The sequence below is a fragment of the Apostichopus japonicus genome, chromosome 12 (genome assembly GCF_037975245.1).
Source record: "Apostichopus japonicus isolate 1M-3 chromosome 12, ASM3797524v1, whole genome shotgun sequence".
Lineage (NCBI taxonomy): Eukaryota > Metazoa > Echinodermata > Holothuroidea > Aspidochirotida > Stichopodidae > Apostichopus > Apostichopus japonicus.
Genome location: NC_092572.1, coordinates 10842961 through 10861789, shown reverse-complemented (window position 1 = coordinate 10861789; position 18829 = coordinate 10842961). Strand labels below are relative to the sequence as shown.

The 18829-nt window shown below is 39.4% G+C and overlaps 1 protein-coding gene across 14 annotated transcripts in view; it reads left to right on the top strand.

Moving 5' to 3' along the window:
* LOC139977024 (uncharacterized) overlaps positions 1–17856 on the top strand; it is an 82922-nt gene extending 65066 nt beyond the window's left edge. For 4 of the 14 annotated variants that reach the window (XR_011796375.1, XR_011796376.1, XR_011796378.1 and 1 more), the window contains 6 exons: positions 608–672; positions 3366–3446; positions 5285–5377; positions 7673–7783; positions 9436–9477; positions 11107–11178. Coding sequence is in view for 8 of the 14 variants with exons in the window: in XM_071985976.1 (XP_071842077.1) it covers positions 5367–5377; positions 7673–7778; positions 9436–9477; positions 11107–11178; positions 15141–15285; positions 15821–15873; positions 16376–16462; positions 17510–17542 (549 nt within the window). In the remaining 6 variants the exon portion in view is untranslated. Of the gene's footprint in view, positions 1–607; positions 673–3365; positions 3447–5284; positions 5378–5402; positions 7401–7672; positions 7784–9435; positions 9478–11106; positions 11179–15140; positions 15286–15820; positions 15874–16375; positions 16463–17509 lie in introns of those variants that run through there. The other 10 variants (XM_071985976.1, XM_071985974.1, XM_071985975.1 and 7 more) reach the window with 8 other exon arrangements.
* The last annotated feature ends 973 nt before the right edge of the window (positions 17857–18829 follow it).

The window sequence follows — 18829 nt, the reverse complement described above, 5'->3', positions numbered from 1 at the left end:
CACAGTAACCATGTGTACCTTACACAGTAACCATATGTATCTTACACAGGGACCATATGTATTTTACACAGGGACCATATGTATTTTACACAGAAACCATGTGTATCTTACACAGTAACCATATGTATCTTACACAGGGACCATATGTATTTTACACAAGAACCATATGTATTTTACACTGGAACCATATGTATTTTACACAGGAACCATATGTATTTTACACAAAAACCATATGTATTTTACACAGGAACCATATGAATCCTATATGAGAGAAACAGAATCTTCCAACCGCTACACAAAGTTTGAGTACTTAATCATACCTTAGACTGTGCTACATAGTAACAAATATTGGAAGTTAAGTATAGGAAGTTAAGTATATATATATTAGAGCAAAGTTTTTCAAGATTTCTCTGGTTGTCAGATTGGCAAAAAAGGGATGTAAAGATTTGGCAAATAGAACACCAGCTTTGAGCCATTACAACTTCCATTTCGGTGCAGTCATTCTCCAGCTCTTGATGGAGTCTTTAACAGTGGAATGTGCTTTAAAAATGAAGCTTTTACCTTGAGCTACCTTATCATGTGACATATCTCTCTTTCTCTTCATCAGCAAAAATATGTCACCAAGTACGCGGCTGAAATGAAGGATTACGAAGCCAAGAAGGCACAGTTCTAGTACGATTGCGTTTTGATGTATTTTTGTTTCAATTTCTTCAGTTATTATCCCCTGCCTCACATGTCTCAACATACTGTCAACCATACTGTTAAAAGCATACACAAACCTAACTGCAATCTTTAGATTGTGTCATAGGCAAGGGTTGAAATAAGGATTTGTGGATGAGGAGCCACTTTCTAAAAAAGTGGCTCCTGGTTCTCGGCAATTTCAGTAGGACCAGGAGCTATTTTCTCACTACCAAGAGCTAAAAAGGAGAAACAAAATTCAAGTACGGCATGTACGTACGTATCAGTACAGGTGTTGTTCGATATATAAACCATGTGCACCAGTGCTATTGTGCATGCACTCGATCAATCAGTGATTTATCAAATCGCTAGCAGTTACTATATAGCACTAGCATGCAATGTAGTTTCAGGCTTCTGTGCAGCGCATGATGAGGCTTATATTTATAGGAGTATGTGGGCGCTTATTTCCGACAAAGTAGCGCCCGTGCGTATTGTATTTTCATGTCCAGGGGCGCTATTTTAGTGCTTGCGAGCGCGAATAGCGCCTGGACGCCTGCTTATTTCAACCCTTGGTCATAGGTTTAGCTATATGACAGCTATGTGACAGTTATGTGACAGCTAAGAAACAGTCTTGCTCCATTTTGGGAGATAGAGTTGAGTATGAGGACTGTCATTATTTAAAGGTTGTGAAGACTTGCGCAAAAAGAAACATCTAATGCCGGTAATCTGACCTAGTTTCCAATGAGGTGTAACAGAAGTGTTAGACACCACCATCGATCCCAGAAAATACACACACAACTTGCTACCGTCGGTAATTAGAAACTAGTGTACAGTCAGTACATACAGCTGCAGCATACAGCACAGTGTATAAATGATACAGTGATGGACATCTCAGGTCCAGCAGATAACAAGGTATCACATTTCATTACTGTCTACATTTTGTACCGACACGAACAAAACGTCACAACATACAGTTAAATTTTCCAGATGGCTGCACAAGGTTTTGGGCGAGTCTTCAATGCCTTTAAATGTGTAATGTCATAATGCCACTAGAATCTGAAACTTTTGACTTCTTTGTGTTTTACTTTTCATATTTTCATGATAGAATGTTAACAGTGTTGACACAGACAGCAATGTCATCATTATTGGTCTTGTTAAGAGATACAATATTCTAGATTCAGTATTTGCGAAAACAGTCTCTATGAAATAATAATATTAATTCTAATTCTTATATAGCGCAACTTACAATAAAGTCTGCCTGCGCTGTACTTAACCCTGGTCATTGGTAACTTGTCACACCTACACACCTAAATTCAAACAATCTCTCCTGGGGCACCACAGCCATGTGTCCCCTGGTGGAACTTCCCATAGGGCAGTGGCGGCGGAACCGGGGGGGACTTGGGGGGCTCAGCCCCCCAATGAAAAAGTTCAGGGGGCAAATGCATGATAAGACCCCCCAATATTTACCAAGGCTCCGAATCGTGCATCTGCCCATTTTTCAATGCATACTTGTCGATCTGTCTGATGCACACGTATACTATATAGGTGTAATAATTTTAGTAATTGCTGGGGGACCCTCGGCCCGTCCCCTGGCTATAGACCACATTGTCACCCCAACCGCTTCTTCACACCCCGTGAAAAGTGGAAGCAGTGAGTGTGAGTACCGGTAAGCTTAACACTTGCCTTATTTGAGCCAGTTCTCCAACATCCCCTTACTTAGTGGCGGAGCATTCATATATACAGTCAGGGGGCGGATGCTCCCCCCCCCCCCCTGACGGACTCGGGAAGTGCCATTTCCGGCCATCTGGAGGTTTGAAAAAAAACCAAAATTTTCTTGTACGCTCCGCGCCAACCGATGGTGGCGCTCCGCTTAGATAGTCTCCACACATTAGCCCCCCCCAATAATATTTACCTTCCGCCGCGCGTGCCATAGGGTGCAGCCACAAACCTGCGCACGCAACTATATATATAGTCACCTCTCAAGTCCCCATTTATAGACCTGAGTTAAAGATCCTCAATATTGTTATGAACGATGAAAAGCAATGAAAATTAAAGCACATGTGACTTATTATTTGTATATTTAGACTTGCTCAAGTCTTCCCCTTGTTTGTGAAGGAATTAGTAAACCTGTGGGATCTTTCAAATGGAATAAGATTTATTTTTTCTTACCTGTTTAGGGAAGTAGTTCATAACAGATATCTCAAATTGAGGAGAATTTTTTGTTGAGTTTTCCACATATTTCTTGATATTTAAATCTAGATTATTTCCAGCAATTTTGTCAAGCAATTAATTCCAGTCACAGGAATATATACCTTTATAAGGTTTGCTTGGAATCTTCAAATCTTCTTTTGAGAGTGGTGAAGCTGAATAATTCCAGACCATTTGAATATAAATTTGAGTGACACCCCAGCAAACACAAAATCGTTTTTAAAACGTTCCGTCTTTTGTTTTGACAACGTTATTGATGGTGTAATAAATATGTCACGAAAACGTTTTCAGGCTATTCTTTCAAAACATTTTTTGGTTAAAACATTAATTTAACATTGATATGACATTAAAATCTCATAGAAACGTTATGCTGACATTTTAATAACACCACATTTAATGTTATAAAAAAATTTTAGAGGCTCTTTTAAACTACTGCTCCATTATTCTTAGTTTTTCAATTTTCTATGGTATCATTAAAGCACGAACACCCCGAACTTGGTACTGGGCCCAGTCGCCCCACCCCATACAGGTTGTGGAAGAATTGAAAGGACAGACCAGAGGTAAGTTATTCAGAGTTGCCACTAAATCAAATTTACGGGGGGTTTTTTGACCCAGTGAATCTTGAAGAAGTTTTTACCCTCATGTCATAGTTTCTATCTTTAATCAAGAAATTTGGAAATCCACTTTTCAAGCAAACCAGAGCATCATAAAGAAATGTTAATATCATTAATCACAGTACGTACATAGTCTCCTTTAATTAGTCATTTTACCACAATGAGATTCATATCCTATGGTTACGTACCCGATCTATGAAACGAGCTGCCTCCCGGAATTCACATGATCACAGACTTCACCTCCTTCAAGTCACACCTGAAAACGCATCTCTTTCAAGAGCACTATAATGATGGTTTCTAGGATTTTTTAGATTTTATGTTATTCTAACGTGTTGGGTTTAAGGTTCTAGCTTCAATTGGAATTTTGACTTTTTAGCATTCAAATTGTAGATTTTGTAGTCAATCTGGTTTATCACTTTACTCCTCACCAGTGCTTTTAATCGTTTTTCTATCTCATATTCCTGTATATATCTGTAGATGGTATATGTATTTACTGTTTTATGTCATTGTATATTCTAGATTATTTGTAAAGCGCACTGATGCATTGCGGGTAGTGCGCTATATAAGATTTTATTTACATTATAATACATGTATAAAAGGTCTCCTTAATTCAAAACTTCCCATTGAAACCACAAAAACCTAAACTCCATGTACAAACATAATCTCAATGTACAAACCTAACCTCCATGCACTCATCTTACTTCTATGTACAAACCTAACCTCAATGTAAAATATTACCCTATACACTGTGTTTGTTCTGTGTACTGTGGAATCTTTTGATCCCCCGGTCCCTATGGGATAGGGTTGTTTCCGGGGTGGTTGCGTTTAGGGCTGCAGAAAGGAGGCCGAGAACATAATGAAACGAACAGCTCAATTGGCAGATATAGCAAGCGCCTGTGAACGTACATTCCTACATAGGCACGCATGTACATATTTAGTGTGCGGTTAGGTGCTTGTAATTTAAAAATTTGAATTTGATAAATTTTGTAGGGGTACCATTTTTACCATGCAACGCTTGCACCAACCATCACATTTAAAATGTTTCTAAAAATTTAAAACCAAACTTTCAGCTAATAATGGATCATTATTTCTGTGACACATGCCAACATTTTTAGTCAATCCAAAACTTTTGAGAAATAAAATTTGTAAAAAGTTTCAACCAATCTGCCTCTCCACTCAGGCTGTGAGATGTTGGAACTTTATCTCCACAAGGTTATAAAAGTACATGGAAACGATTATCAGTCTGAGATTCACTTTGGTAGAAACTGTCAATTTCAACAATTCAATGTCTGCAAAATGCTTGTAACCAAGTTGCTAAGTATGTATTCCATGTTATGTTCTAAATAGATTGACGTTTGGGCTATAACTTGATTGCTGTACATAGTGTCAGGCCAGAAGATTTCACTGCTTGAGAGAAGAAAATCTCGGGCACTGGCATTTTTCTGCCACTAGACATTAACTGTAAGAACATAAACACATTGTAAGTGGGGTTGCAATTGTCAGTCAAAATATAAGCAAGATTTCAGTACCCAACAAAGCCCTGATCACTGATTATTATCAGTAACTATTAAAGTGTTGCACTACAAAGCCTGTACAGTTACTGAGGTGTCAGGGGAATGACAGTGGGATGTTGATCTTAACCAGGAGGGTGGGTCTTTTAAGAACTTCTTTTTTTTTTTTTTTTTTAGCAAGTAGCTAAATTTGTGAAATTCTTTGCCTGAGTGTAGAATATAGAACTATGTCCCATGTTTTAACATTTTTTTATTTTATTCCCCAATCGAAAGGTTCCGAGGTCACAGGTAAAGTGGACAGGGCTGTCAGACAATCAGAGACTGAAATGGATCCAAATGTCCCTTCAGAAGAAGGATGAATACGAGGTATTTAAAAGGATTGTCTGGTAGCCAGAAGAATTTACCTTAAAAACGATAAATAATTTTCCAAACATGTTGTCAGTATGAGAAACGATAATGTTGCGTTTGCCAGAGAAACAATTTTTTAATCGTTAAGGATGGACATTTCAAGTATGATTTGAACAGTAACGAACGTGATGTCATCTACGCTAATGCAGATTGCGACATAACCCGTGCTCCGCACAGTACCTACAATTGATAACAACAAAAATACACAACAACAATTGATAACAATTGTATACAGATTAATTTCCTACTTAATTTTCAGTGAAATTTCTTATAAATTAGATATGTTTTAAAAAACTCCTTAAGCCGCCATATATGTAGTAGGCTACTCTGACGTTTACAATTGGACAGTTCTGCGAAGCCTAAGCTTCTCTGTACCACATCCTGCTTTGACATCAATTCTGCCAAGTTTCATCTTTCGGTGTTTGGAATACTTTCAAGTTTCCTTTTACTGTAAAGTTGATCAGTGAATTTTATTTCAGTGATTTCAGAGAACAGTTTATGAACTGTGGTTTGAGTGTGAGAGTGTATTATGTGCAACGCTATGTACGTATACCAACTGGGCATGGTAGTCTGTATATGTTCGCGATATGTACGTAATATATAATAAGCAATCACCCCTGTGCGTGTACACACGAGAGTGTATTTGCTGCGGAAATAGGCTTGCTAACTTCAAGTCGCTCGTTTTGCCTATTTGCCTGCACTACTTTCAATCACCAAATTGATGCGTTCGAAAAAAACGGTGCTTTTGGTGAGAAACTGGTGAATTGGAAAACCAGACTTTTACAAGACGAAAATGTCGAATGGGGACAATTTTCACATGGTAAGAAAGAGAAAAACAAGAACTACAAGGACAATGTATCAAAATCTTCCACCAGACAATTCCTTTAAGGTTTCTTTTTCTCCTCTCAGTCACTATCTCTGTTTGAAGAATCAATTCAGTTTATTTTCTTTGGTTTTTTCATGATTCTCTTGTCTTGTCCAATCATCTAACCTATTCCTATTTCTTAGATCTCTGTCTTAATTTTTCAGCAGAACACTTTTTCTTCTCGAATTTTTTTCGTTGTGGTTGTGATGATATTTTATTTCCGTGGCAACTTGGTATCCCCATTGATCGCCCATAAAGTCTGAAGGAAAGAAAAGTGTCAATATTTGTGGGAAAAAAAGTGGAGGAATCTTGAAAATTAATTATTTAAAACGTTTCAAAATATCACCCGGTCTCAACCATATCCAAGTTTCTCAAGTGGAAGGGGTATACCTCATCCCCATAGTCCCCTACCCCTGGTCACAATGTCTGCTGCTGGGAGCAAGGGCGTAGGAACCGGGGGGGCTGGGGGGGCGCCAGCCCCCCCAGTGAAAAATGTGGAGGGGCGGAAGTATCATTCCGCCGCTTCGCAAGTCAGAAAACCCCTTTTTCATTTCCAAATGAGAAAAAAAAATCTCATTTGGAGCACCAAATTGCATCTAAGGCCCGGTGAAAATACAAAATTAAGTTTACAAAATGGATTCGGTGTTGAAGTGTGCAATATTGCACCAAATTGCATCTGAGGCTACCTGGAAATGCAAAAATTTCTAAAGGGGAGGGGGACACCCCCTCCCCTAAAACAGTGGTCACCAAGCAAAATGGCTTGAATACCTGCTGCAGGCATATAAGGCACTTTCCAATTTGTTAATGTAGTACTGCATTACTTAATTGTGAATGCTTAAGTAGTTTTGTACTCAACAGGTTGCAAGGTTTTGTTGATTAGCTAATAGAAGTACTTGTTGAGTACCTAATGAGATAACCATAATAAAGTAGAAGAATAATTTAGTGATCTTTTGTTCATAAAATATTCTGCTTATGATAACTGCTATTTATTCTAGTATGTTTGTATAGTAATGTTCCTAATGTTCCAAACTTTAAACCAAACTCAAAACCCTTATTGAACAAGTTAGAGAAGGCTCTCTATGACAAACAGCAAGGCAAGCCCACCAGACCACCAATGTAAGTAATAATTTAATGGGCTGCTAAAATCAAGTTTCCACAAGTTGGTCTTTTCCTTAATTTACAGCAACATCAGTGACTGTGCAGGCTCATGGGAGCAGCCCAAGTTTATCCACAAACTGATGAAGGCTGAAAACATGAATATCAGAAAGAATTAGTCTGTGATTTCTATTTGCTCTCATGTGACATATACTTTTATGACAAAAAAATCTTACTTGTGCCAGTACAAAACCAAGTATTTTCATGGAAATTTTTTACATTGCATGTCTTAGGAACGGCTACTGTCTCTTCATGAAGAAGAAGATGCAGGCCAATGGCAAAGAGTGGAAGAAGCTCTCAGACAAGGACAGAATGGAGTACGATAGTAGGAGAGTCCAGGTAAGGTAATTTAATAGCTGGACAGAATGGAGTGTAATAATAGGACAGTCCAGGTAAGGTAGTTTAATAGCTGGAAAGAATGGAGTGTATTAATAGGACAGTCCAGGTAAGGTACTTTAATAACTGGACAGAATGGAGTACAATAGTATGAAAGTCCAGGTAAGGTAGTTTAATAGCAGGAAAGAATGGAGTATAATCATAGGACAGTCCAGCTAAGATAGTTTAATAGCTGGACAGAATGGAGTGTAATAATAGGACAGTCCAGGTAAGGTAGTTTAATAGCTGGACATAATGGAGTACAATAGTATGACAGTCCAGGTAAGGTAGTTTAATAGCAGGACAGAATGGACTATAATCATAGAACAGTCCATGTAAGGTAGTTTAATAGCTGGACAGAATGGAGTATAATCATAGGACAGTCCAGGTAAGGTAGCTTAATAGCAGGACAGAATGGAGTATAATCATAGGACAGTCTAGGTAAGGTAGCTTAACAGCAGGACAGAATGCAGTATAATAATAGGACAGTCCAGGTAAGGTAGCTTAATAGCAGGACAGAATGGACTACAATCAAATGACAGTCCAGGTAAGGTAGCTTAACAGCAGGACAGAATGCAGTATAATAATAGGACAGTCTAGGTAAGGTAGTTTAATAGCAGGACAGAATGGACTATAATCATAGAACAGTCCATATAAGGTAGTTTAATAGCAGGACAGAATAGAGTATAATCAAAGGACAGTCCAGGTAAGGTAGCTTAATAGCAGGACAGAATGGACTATAATCATAGAACAGTCCATGTAAGGTAGTTTAATAGCAGGACAGAATAGAGTATAATCAAAGGACAGTCCAGGTAAGGTAGCTTAATAGCAGGACAGAATGGACTATAATCATAGAACAGTCCATGTAAGGTAGTTTAATAGCAGGACAGAATAGAGTATAATCAAAGGACAGTCCATGTAAGGTAGTTTAATAGCAGGACAGAATGGAGTATAATAATAGGACAGTCCATGTAAGGTAGTTTAATAGCAGGACAGAATGGAGTATAATCAAAGGACAGTGCTTGTAAGGTAGTTTAATAGCAGGACAGAATAGAGTATAATCAAAGGACAGTCCATGTAAGGTAGTTTAATAGCAGGACAGAATAGAGTATAATCAAAGGACAGTCCATGTAAGGTAGTTTAATAGCAGGACAGAATGGAGTATAATCAAAGGACAGTCCATGTAAGGTAGTTTAATAGCAGGACAGAATAGAGTATAATCAAAGGACAGTCCATGTAAGGTAGTTTAATAGCAGGACAGAATAGAGTATAATCAAAGGACAGTCCATGTAAGGTAGTTTAATAGCAGGACAGAATGGAGTATAATAATAGGACAGTCTAGGTAAGGGAGTTTAATAGTAGGACAGAATGTAGTCTAACCAAAGAACAGTCCAGGTAAGGTAGTTTATAATCATAGGACAGTCCAGGTAAGGTAGTTTAATAGCAGGACAGAATGGAGTATAATACTATAAAACAGTTATATCATTTAGAATCCATGAGATCTTCAATATTGTTCAGATTACTGGTTATTTCTAGTCTTATATTGATGATATTGATAAGTGTATTTATTATTTAGTGGTATGACACCCTTATTATAGCTCTGGTTTTCTCTGATTTTCAGGCCAAGAAGGAATACTTTGAATCCTTGGAAAAGAATGTCCTGGTAAGTTGTTACTTATTTGGGATATTTTATTTGATTTTGTGTCAAGGGAATGTTTGCGAGGGTGTAAACTCTCTTAAAACTCAGAGGAAAAAAAATAATTTGTAAGGAAACTACCAAACATTTCTGTTGAGAAGCTTAACACCATCCATTTTGCAGTCATAATTGTTCAAAATTCACCAATTACTTGTCTTGTCACCCTGACAAGTTTTGTATTTTGTTGAGTTATTTCATCTCCCACTTTAAGCCCCATTGTTGTCAGGTCTTGTAACCCAGTGATCAAATCAACCAATGGCAAATTGCCAACATCCCCCCCCCCATCACTTAATGTAATGCCATTCAAAAGCATCAGTTACCAATGACAACACAGCTCAAAGAATATCCTCACACTCCAGAAAGATTTTAGCCAGAAAACTGCCATTAATTAAGCTGAATTGAATATTACTTTATATACTTTTAAAAATAGTTTGAGAAAAAAAAATTGATGTCCACTTCATATTACATATAATTATATGCATATTTAGACCAATCTTAAATGTTGCTGATATTCTTTTGTAATTAGCACATTGCTAATTATTTTCTTTATTTCTTTACCTTTCTTTATTGCAAGGGGTCATGCAGACTCGAAAAGCTTTGCTTATTCTGACTCCTCTACCCATCATATGCATATTCTGATTATTGCATATCATTTATTGTATATAAGTATATTAATTTAATAACAATCATGTTATAAAATATAAGTTAATGATGATGGTACAAATGAACTTGAAACCTACTGTGAAAGGTAAATATCTATCAGTACAGTTCACCAATGATCTCTCATTTCTTTTGATGTTTTCACACACTTCGGAAAAACATTCCTGAAATCGTGCTCTTGCAGATTTTACAAACTTTATGACATCTGAAAATGCTCTGGTGTCCAGCTTATTTCAGTCAAAATCCAATGCATTTTCTCTCTTGCCCCCAAAAAGTTGCTTTTGCCCCTCTTGATCCTCATTTCAAGGACTGGTTGTAATGTGTCATTGTCCAAAAAGGAGATATGTTCATACTAGATTGTTTGTATTTGAATGCAGTTATTGTTGTTGATTTTAATACCTTCAATGTATTTTCCGCGATTCATTACTAACATTTTATAACAAATTTTTGCTAGCTAGTTAGAGTGTCTGTATCTAACCTCAGAAATAGCCTCATGGTGACCCATGGAGCTCCATGGGTGACCCAAGTGTTTCCAAACTGCATGAAGTGATTAAATGTTAATGCAAAAACTTCAGTTTGTAGAAAGGTCTGGGTCAGGAACTTAAATAAATCATTATTTAATATCTTATTTTCAGAAATATTTGGTTGTTATAGAAAAAAATAAAAAAAGTTTCTTTTCAAGAAAAGAGTTTTACCAGATCTATTAAATGGCAATTTTGTGTTTTTCAAATAATTTCAATTTTTTTTTTTCAAATGTACATTTCAAATATTTCAAATACTTCTTCTTTTTTGTACAAAGTTTTCAAATAATTTCAATAAATGGTTTCGCCATTCATACATAAATAAATATTCCAGGGCTTGTCTTGTGAGGATGATTAAATGCAAAATCAATTGCAACTGTCAATAATCAAAAAGCCATTGGTTCTTTCTGTACAGACCCTACCACAAGAAGAGGCGGCAAAATATCAAAGCGAATTAGCAGCTTCCAAAGTTCCTTCTAAATCAAGGGTGAGTAGACAACTGATTTCTGTGTCCACCCGAAGGAGATTTTGTCACCTCTTATTGGCTCGATTGGCTCTCCACACCATTGGAAGCTGCCATTCTGTAGGCAGCAGTAAAGGACAAGACAACTCCAACCATCAATATTGGTCTATGTGATAGAGATATAGCTGTCAGGAACAACACCCCACCCCCTCCTCATCCCACCCTCCACAGCCAGGAGACACAACCCCAACCATCAATATTAGTCTATGTGATAGAGATATATAGCTGTCAGGAACAACTCCCCACCCCCTCCTCATCCCACCCTCCACAGCCAGGAGACACAACTCCAACCATCAATATTGGTCTATGTGATAGAGATATAGCTGTCAGGAACAACTCCCACCCCCTCCTCATCCCACCCTCCACAGCCAGGAGACACAACTCCAACCATCAATATTGGTCTATGTGATAGAGATATAGCTGTCAGGAACAACACCCCACCCCCTCCTCATCCCACCCTCCACAGCCAGGAGACACAACTCCAACCATCAATATTGGTCTATGTGATAGAGATATAGCTGTCAGGAACAACTCCCCACCCCCTCCTCATCCCACCCTCCACAGCCAGGAGACACAACTCCAACCATCAATATTGGTCTATGTGATAGAGATATAGCTGTCAGGAACAACTCCCCACCCCCTCCTCATCCCATCCTCCACAGCCAGGAGACACAACCCCAACCATCAATATTGGTCTATGTGATAGAGATGTATAGCTGTCAGGAACAACACCCCACCCCCTCCTCATCCCACCCTCCACAGCCAGGAGACACAACTCCAACCATCAATATTGGTCTATGTGATAGAGATATAGCTGTCAGGAACAACTCCCCACCCCCTCCTCATCCCACCCTCCACAGCCAGGAGACACAACTCCAACCATCAATATTGGTCTATGTGATAGAGATATAGCTGTCAGGAACAACTCCCCACCCCCTCCTCATCCCACCCTCCACAGCCAGGAGACACAACTCCAACCATCAATATTGGTCTATGTGATAGAGATATAGCTGTCAGGAACAACACCCCACCCCCTCCTCATCCCACCCTCCACAGCCAGGAGACACAACTCCAACCATCAATATTGGTCTATGTGATAGAGATATAGCTGTCAGGAACAACTCCCCACCCCCTCCTCATCCCACCCTCCACAGCCAGGAGACACAACTCCAACCATCAATATTGGTCTATGTGATAGAGATATAGCTGTCAGGAACAACTCCCCACCCCCTCCTCATCCCACCCTCCACAGCCAGGAGACACAACTCCAACCATCAATATTGGTCTATGTGATAGAGATATAGCTGTCAGGAACAACTCCCCACCCCCTCCTCATCCCATCCTCCACAGCCAGGAGACACAACCCCAACCATCAATATTGGTCTATGTGATAGAGATGTATAGCTGTCAGGAACAACACCCCACCCCCTCCTCATCCCACCCTCCACAGCCAGGAGACACAACCCCAACCATCAATATTGGTCTATGTGATAGAGATGTATAGCTGTCAGGAACAACACCCCACCCCCTCCTCATCCCACCCTCCACAGCCAGGAGACACAACTCCAACCATCAATATTGGTCTATGTGATAGAGATGTATAGCTGTCAGGAACAACTCCCCACCCCCTCCTCATCCCACCCTCCACAGCCAGGAGACACAACTCCAACCATCAATATTGGTCTATGTGATAGAGATATAGCTGTCAGGAACAACACCCCACCCCCTCCTCATCCCACCCTCCACAGCCAGGAGACACAACTCCAACCATCAATATTGGTCTATGTGATAGAGATATAGCTGTCAGGAACAACACCCCACCCCCTCCTCATCCCACCCTCCACAGCCAGGAGACACAACTCCAACCATCAATATTGGTCTATGTGATAGAGATATAGCTGTCAGGAACAACTCCCCACCCCCTCCTCATCCCACCCTCCACAGCCAGGAGACACAACTCCAACCATCAATATTGGTCTATGTGATAGAGATATAGCTGTCAGGAACAACTCCCCACCCCCTCCTCATCCCACCCTCCACAGCCAGGAGACACAACTCCAACCATCAATATTGGTCTATGTGATAGAGATATAGCTGTCAGGAACAACTCCCCACCCCCTCCTCATCCCACCCTTCACAGCCAGGAGACACAACCCCAACCATCAATATTGGTCTATGTGATAGAGATATATAGCTGTCAGGAACAACACCCCACCCCCTCCTCATCCCACCCTCCACAGCCAGGAGACACAACCCCAACCATCAATATTGGTCTATGTGATAGAGATATAGCTGTCAGGAACAACTCCCCACCCCCTCCTCATCCCACCCTTCACAGCCAGGAGACACAACCCCAACCATCAATATTGGTCTATGTGATAGAGATATATAGCTGTCAGGAACAACACCCCACCCCCTCCTCATCCCACCCTCCACAGCCAGGAGACACAACCCCAACCATCAATATTGGTCTATGTGATCTAGATGTATAGCTGTCAGGAACAACACCCCACCCCCTCCTCATCCCACCCTCCACAGCCAGGAGACACAACCCCAACCATCAATATTGGTCTATGTGATAGAGATGTATAGCTGTCAGGAACAACACCCCACCCCCTCCTCATCCCACCCTCCACAGCCAGGAGACACAACTCCAACCATCAATATTGGTCTATGTGATAGAGATATAGCTGTCAGGAACAACTCCCCACCCCCTCCTCATCCCACCCTCCACAGCCAGGAGACACAACTCCAACCATCAATATTGGTCTATGTGATAGAGATATAGCTGTCAGGAACAACTCCCCACCCCCTCCTCATCCCACCCTCCACAGCCAGGAGACACAACTCCAACCATCAATATTGGTCTATGTGATAGAGATATAGCTGTCAGGAACAACTCCCCACCCCCTCCTCATCCCACCCTCCACAGCCAGGAGACACAACTCCAACCATCAATATTGGTCTATGTGATAGAGATATAGCTGTCAGGAACAACTCCCCACCCCCTCCTCATCCCACCCTCCACAGCCAGGAGACACAACTCCAACCATCAATATTGGTCTATGTGATAGAGATATAGCTGTCAGGAACAACTCCCCACCCCCTCCTCATCCCACCCTCCACAGCCAGGAGACACAACTCCAACCATCAATATTGGTCTATGTGATAGAGATATAGCTGTCAGGAACAACTCCCCACCCCCTCCTCATCCCACCCTCCACAGCCAGGAGACACAACTCCAACCATCAATATTGGTCTATGTGATAGAGATATAGCTGTCAGGAACAACTCCCCACCCCCTCCTCATCCCACCCTCCACAGCCAGGAGACACAACTCCAACCATCAATATTGGTCTATGTGATAGAGATATATAGCTGTCAGGAACAACTCCCCACCCCCTCCTCATCCCACCCTCCACAGCCAGGAGACACAACTCCAACCATCAATATTGGTCTATGTGATAGAGATATAGCTGTCAGGAACAACTCCCCACCCCCTCCTGACACAGAAAACATATTCTTGTCATTTTAGTTAGTGGACATATTGAAACAAAAAATGAGGAAAAAAAAGTTTGGATAAGGCGGGATCTGCTTTAAAATTAACACAGAAGATAACTAAAGTATAGAAGTTTCAACTGTGTCCCAAGACTTTTACTGCAGTAGCTTTCATGAATGAGTTGTGTTCCCTTTCAATATAGAGTAGAATTGCCAGTTGGGAGGTAATCCCAGACTGACAACATCAGGGTTTTGACCCTGCTTGAACTCATTCAGTGTCAACTGTGTAACATATATCTGGGGTCTCATGTTGCAAGCAATGGTCAACACTATAACACATCTGGGGTCTCATGTTGTAAGCAATGATCAATACAGCACTGTTAATTGGTTGCAATGTGAAAAAAAATTACATTTTTATCCCCAAACAGATTAACATTCAGAAGGAACTAAAGCCAAGTGCTGAGGGTTTCTTCATTTTATCGACTGGAGTTGCTGGGGAGGAGCGAGCTGGTGGAACACCTGGCGGCAAAAGGTTCCTACAGCAGACAGAAGTTGTAGAAGGGTTTAGATCATGTAAGTAAGAAAATCGATTGGATGACATGCACAGTTACATGATTATCAAATTTGTTTCAGCTTGATCCTGCTGATATATATCACATACAATGGCACTTAAAGGTATTCTGTATCGGCCCCAAATTATAGCATGATATAATGGCTAGAAGTTTTCAAAAAGTACTTTCCTGAAGGTCAATCTTTACTCTCCAAATTGTTCTCAGACATTCTAAAGGTATGGGGAAGATTACTTGAATGTCCCAGTGAGGTAATTTCCTCCATGGTAGTAACAAAAACAGTTTTAGAATTTTGACCACAATGTAAAATCTAGCATATTTGGGTCAAGCTAGTAGCCTGAAAAACTACACATATATATATATATATATATATATATATATATATATATATATATATATATATATATATATATATATATATAAACATGTACAGTCTTTCAAAAAATAAATTACACTGGATCACTGCTGGCTTTGCAAATACATAGTAGCCATGTATGTACAGCTGGGTGTGATATAATTAGTTCTTCTCGTCGCTACAGGCTACAATTACTGGTACTTCACCAAACTAAGTTTTCACAACCATTTCTTTAAGGTTAGTATATAATATCGTATTTTTACAACTTTAATGAGGTACGGTGCAATACTTAGTGTTTCATGGCAGGTCATGGAAAACCAGGAAGGTCCTGGAATTTTACTTTTGCATTATCCAGGCCTTGAAAGTAATGGAAAGGGTAAACTTGCCTTAAAAGACATGGATTTTTAAAAGTCAATGTTGTTTGTAATTCCTATCTGAAAACGCTAATGAGAACGGGTTTTTTCCCCTCACATTGTCCTTAAAAATTTAAAAAACACATGGTTTTTGTGGAAAAAGTCATGGATTGCTAGCTGTAAAAGTCATGTAAAGTCATAGCATTTATGGAGTGTAAAAAGTGTTAGAACCCTGTATGGGATCTAACATGTTGATTATGTTTTTAGCTGTACATATGCATAAAGCATAGACTGTAGCTCAGTGACCTGAATGGATATGTTGTAATAATTGTCTAAATCTATCATTTGATTCAACTTAAATCTTTTGTTCTTCTGACAAACCCCAGCACAGAATGTTTGGATACCACCTCCTCCTACAATACCAGAGAAGATATCTGTTTGTCAAATTAGAAAACTTTTCAATGCGAATTATGGTAAGAATTAGGGATGTGGCTAATACCTTTGTGTAAAATGCCAAACTATCACAATTTGAGAGGGTAAATGTGATACAAGGCTGAAAAAAATCCTAAACTTGTCGGTAAAAAAAATATTAAAAAATTGGCCTTTCCAGTGATTAAACTAAAATAACAGTTATGTTGACAAGAAATGCACGCACAGCTCTGTACTGAACAGTAAACTACAGAAAAAGGAGCATCATGGTGACGACCTTCACTGACCGGAGTGCTGTTCAAGGTTGTTGCAGTGTTGTTCCTAAATTTCTATCAAATTGAGGCCAAAGAATTGGTGTTTAATTCTCTAATTCAATAACTTTCCAGTGTGCTATTTGGAATTTAAAATATGTTGCTTGGTAACATGTTAACTACCCTATGTATGAAAAGGAGAGAATGTTTTTTTTCTGTCATTATCGTTCATCTTCAGGTTTAAAAGGTTATTAAGGTATCGTTTCAACATAACTTATGAAACATTTTGTACATGATATCAATAAATATGGAGCGTATTGGCCCCAGATATGCTAGATATGCGAATATGGTCACAATTCTTAAACAACCTTAGGGGAAAGTTTCTTCATTGGGACATTCAGTCATCTTGCATGTTCCTTGATAATGTCTAAGAACAATTTGGAGAGTAAAAGACCTCCAGGAAAATACTTTTGGAAAACTTCTAGCAATCAGTGTGTTATAATATGGGGCCTATACTGACTACCTTTAAGGATGTTTCACATGTTGCCAAATTATTTTAATATCAACATTAGACTCGCAAGCCTTGACTCACAAATTATGCACTTGAATCACGCGCTAATGTACCACTAGCCTATAATTATTCATATCTGATCTTGGTTTGATTTAATTCAGAATCTCTTAATCCATGAAAAAGGGAGCAGGGGCTGCCAAATTGTTGGATATAATGTCATTATCTTGTTGATATGGAAAAAAAGTCATTCTGGATTCCTTTAATATTGCAATAGGTTTTTTGAACCACTGTAGCAGTTCACTCTATGCTCTTTTGTCCCCAACCCACAGCATCAGCAGTTGGTAAAGGGCACAGGAACTTGATGCCATATACTAACACATCTCCTCAAACTGTGGCCATGGAAGGATAGCCTGATGGACTCTCATTACGTCCGCCTTCTAGGTATGGCAACCGCCAGCTGCGCCAAATCTGGGAGGTCAGGGACAACTTGAAGTGCTCTCTGATCAACCAGCACCAGGAGTAGGCCATATATTGTATTGATTAAAAACACCTTATTGTTTATTTTTATCTGCCAATTACAATATCAATGAGAACAAACCAAAGTTGTACGACTGCTCAATGCAAAATATATTTTTGTTCCTTACATGTATACATGAAATAAAGATAAGAAGATGAATTTGTAAAGACTTTTATCCTTATATTCTCTATGGCCTCATTAAGGACAAGTAGATATTTAAAAAGTTAATGTCTTATATAATTTTATACTCTTTAGCATCAACTCTAACGCCATCTGGCTGATTCTTGCAAATACTTTGGCATCCAGTATGTTTGATGTAACCAAGACCAGCCTCGAGAAGAGGTTCTATGGTCACAAGTCCACAGTCAACACCATGAAGACAAAGACTGCACTTGGGGATACTATATTACTAAAATTTCCAACCGTACCAATAATGACGATGTTCTTAGAGGGAATTTAAGTCTTAAATATCAATCAGACCTAGTTCATCTCAGTACATAACATAACTATCAACAAGATGACCTTCACCTCAACTTACAGCAATCCAACCCTCACCCCCTCCCCTCTCTCTTTGTGCTACTTATTCTTTAAGTCCATATTTTGTTTGTTTACACTCCTGCTGTTTCTTATCAGAACAAGAAATATTTGTTATGTATGAACCAGGTTGGTGGGCTGCAAGATAGTACTGACTCAAGTTTACATATATATTGTAATATTGTATCGGGACTCGCGATAGAAAGGTACTGGGGTTATCTTGATGCCATATTTTATGCTTCTTCCGGAGATGTCTCGAACGGAAAATAGAAGAAAACAATGAGTTCTCAGAAAAACAAGTTGACAAGATCGGATTTGATTATTGATTCGGTATAATTTCTTCTCCCAGTCGATTCTCTTACAAACAAAATTACAATGATTTGACTCCGTCAATTACGCAGTTCGAAGGGGTGATGAAATGGTGACGAAGTAATGAACTTGTGGCACCCATGCCGCCTTTTATACCTTACTATACCAAAATTCCACTGCGCATAATAAGAAGGCAGCCAATAACCTGCTCATCCTATATTAACTTAACGATATAAAAATTAGTCAAGAAAGCACTGATCTGCCCTGATTGGTTGGGAGTTTGGAAGTC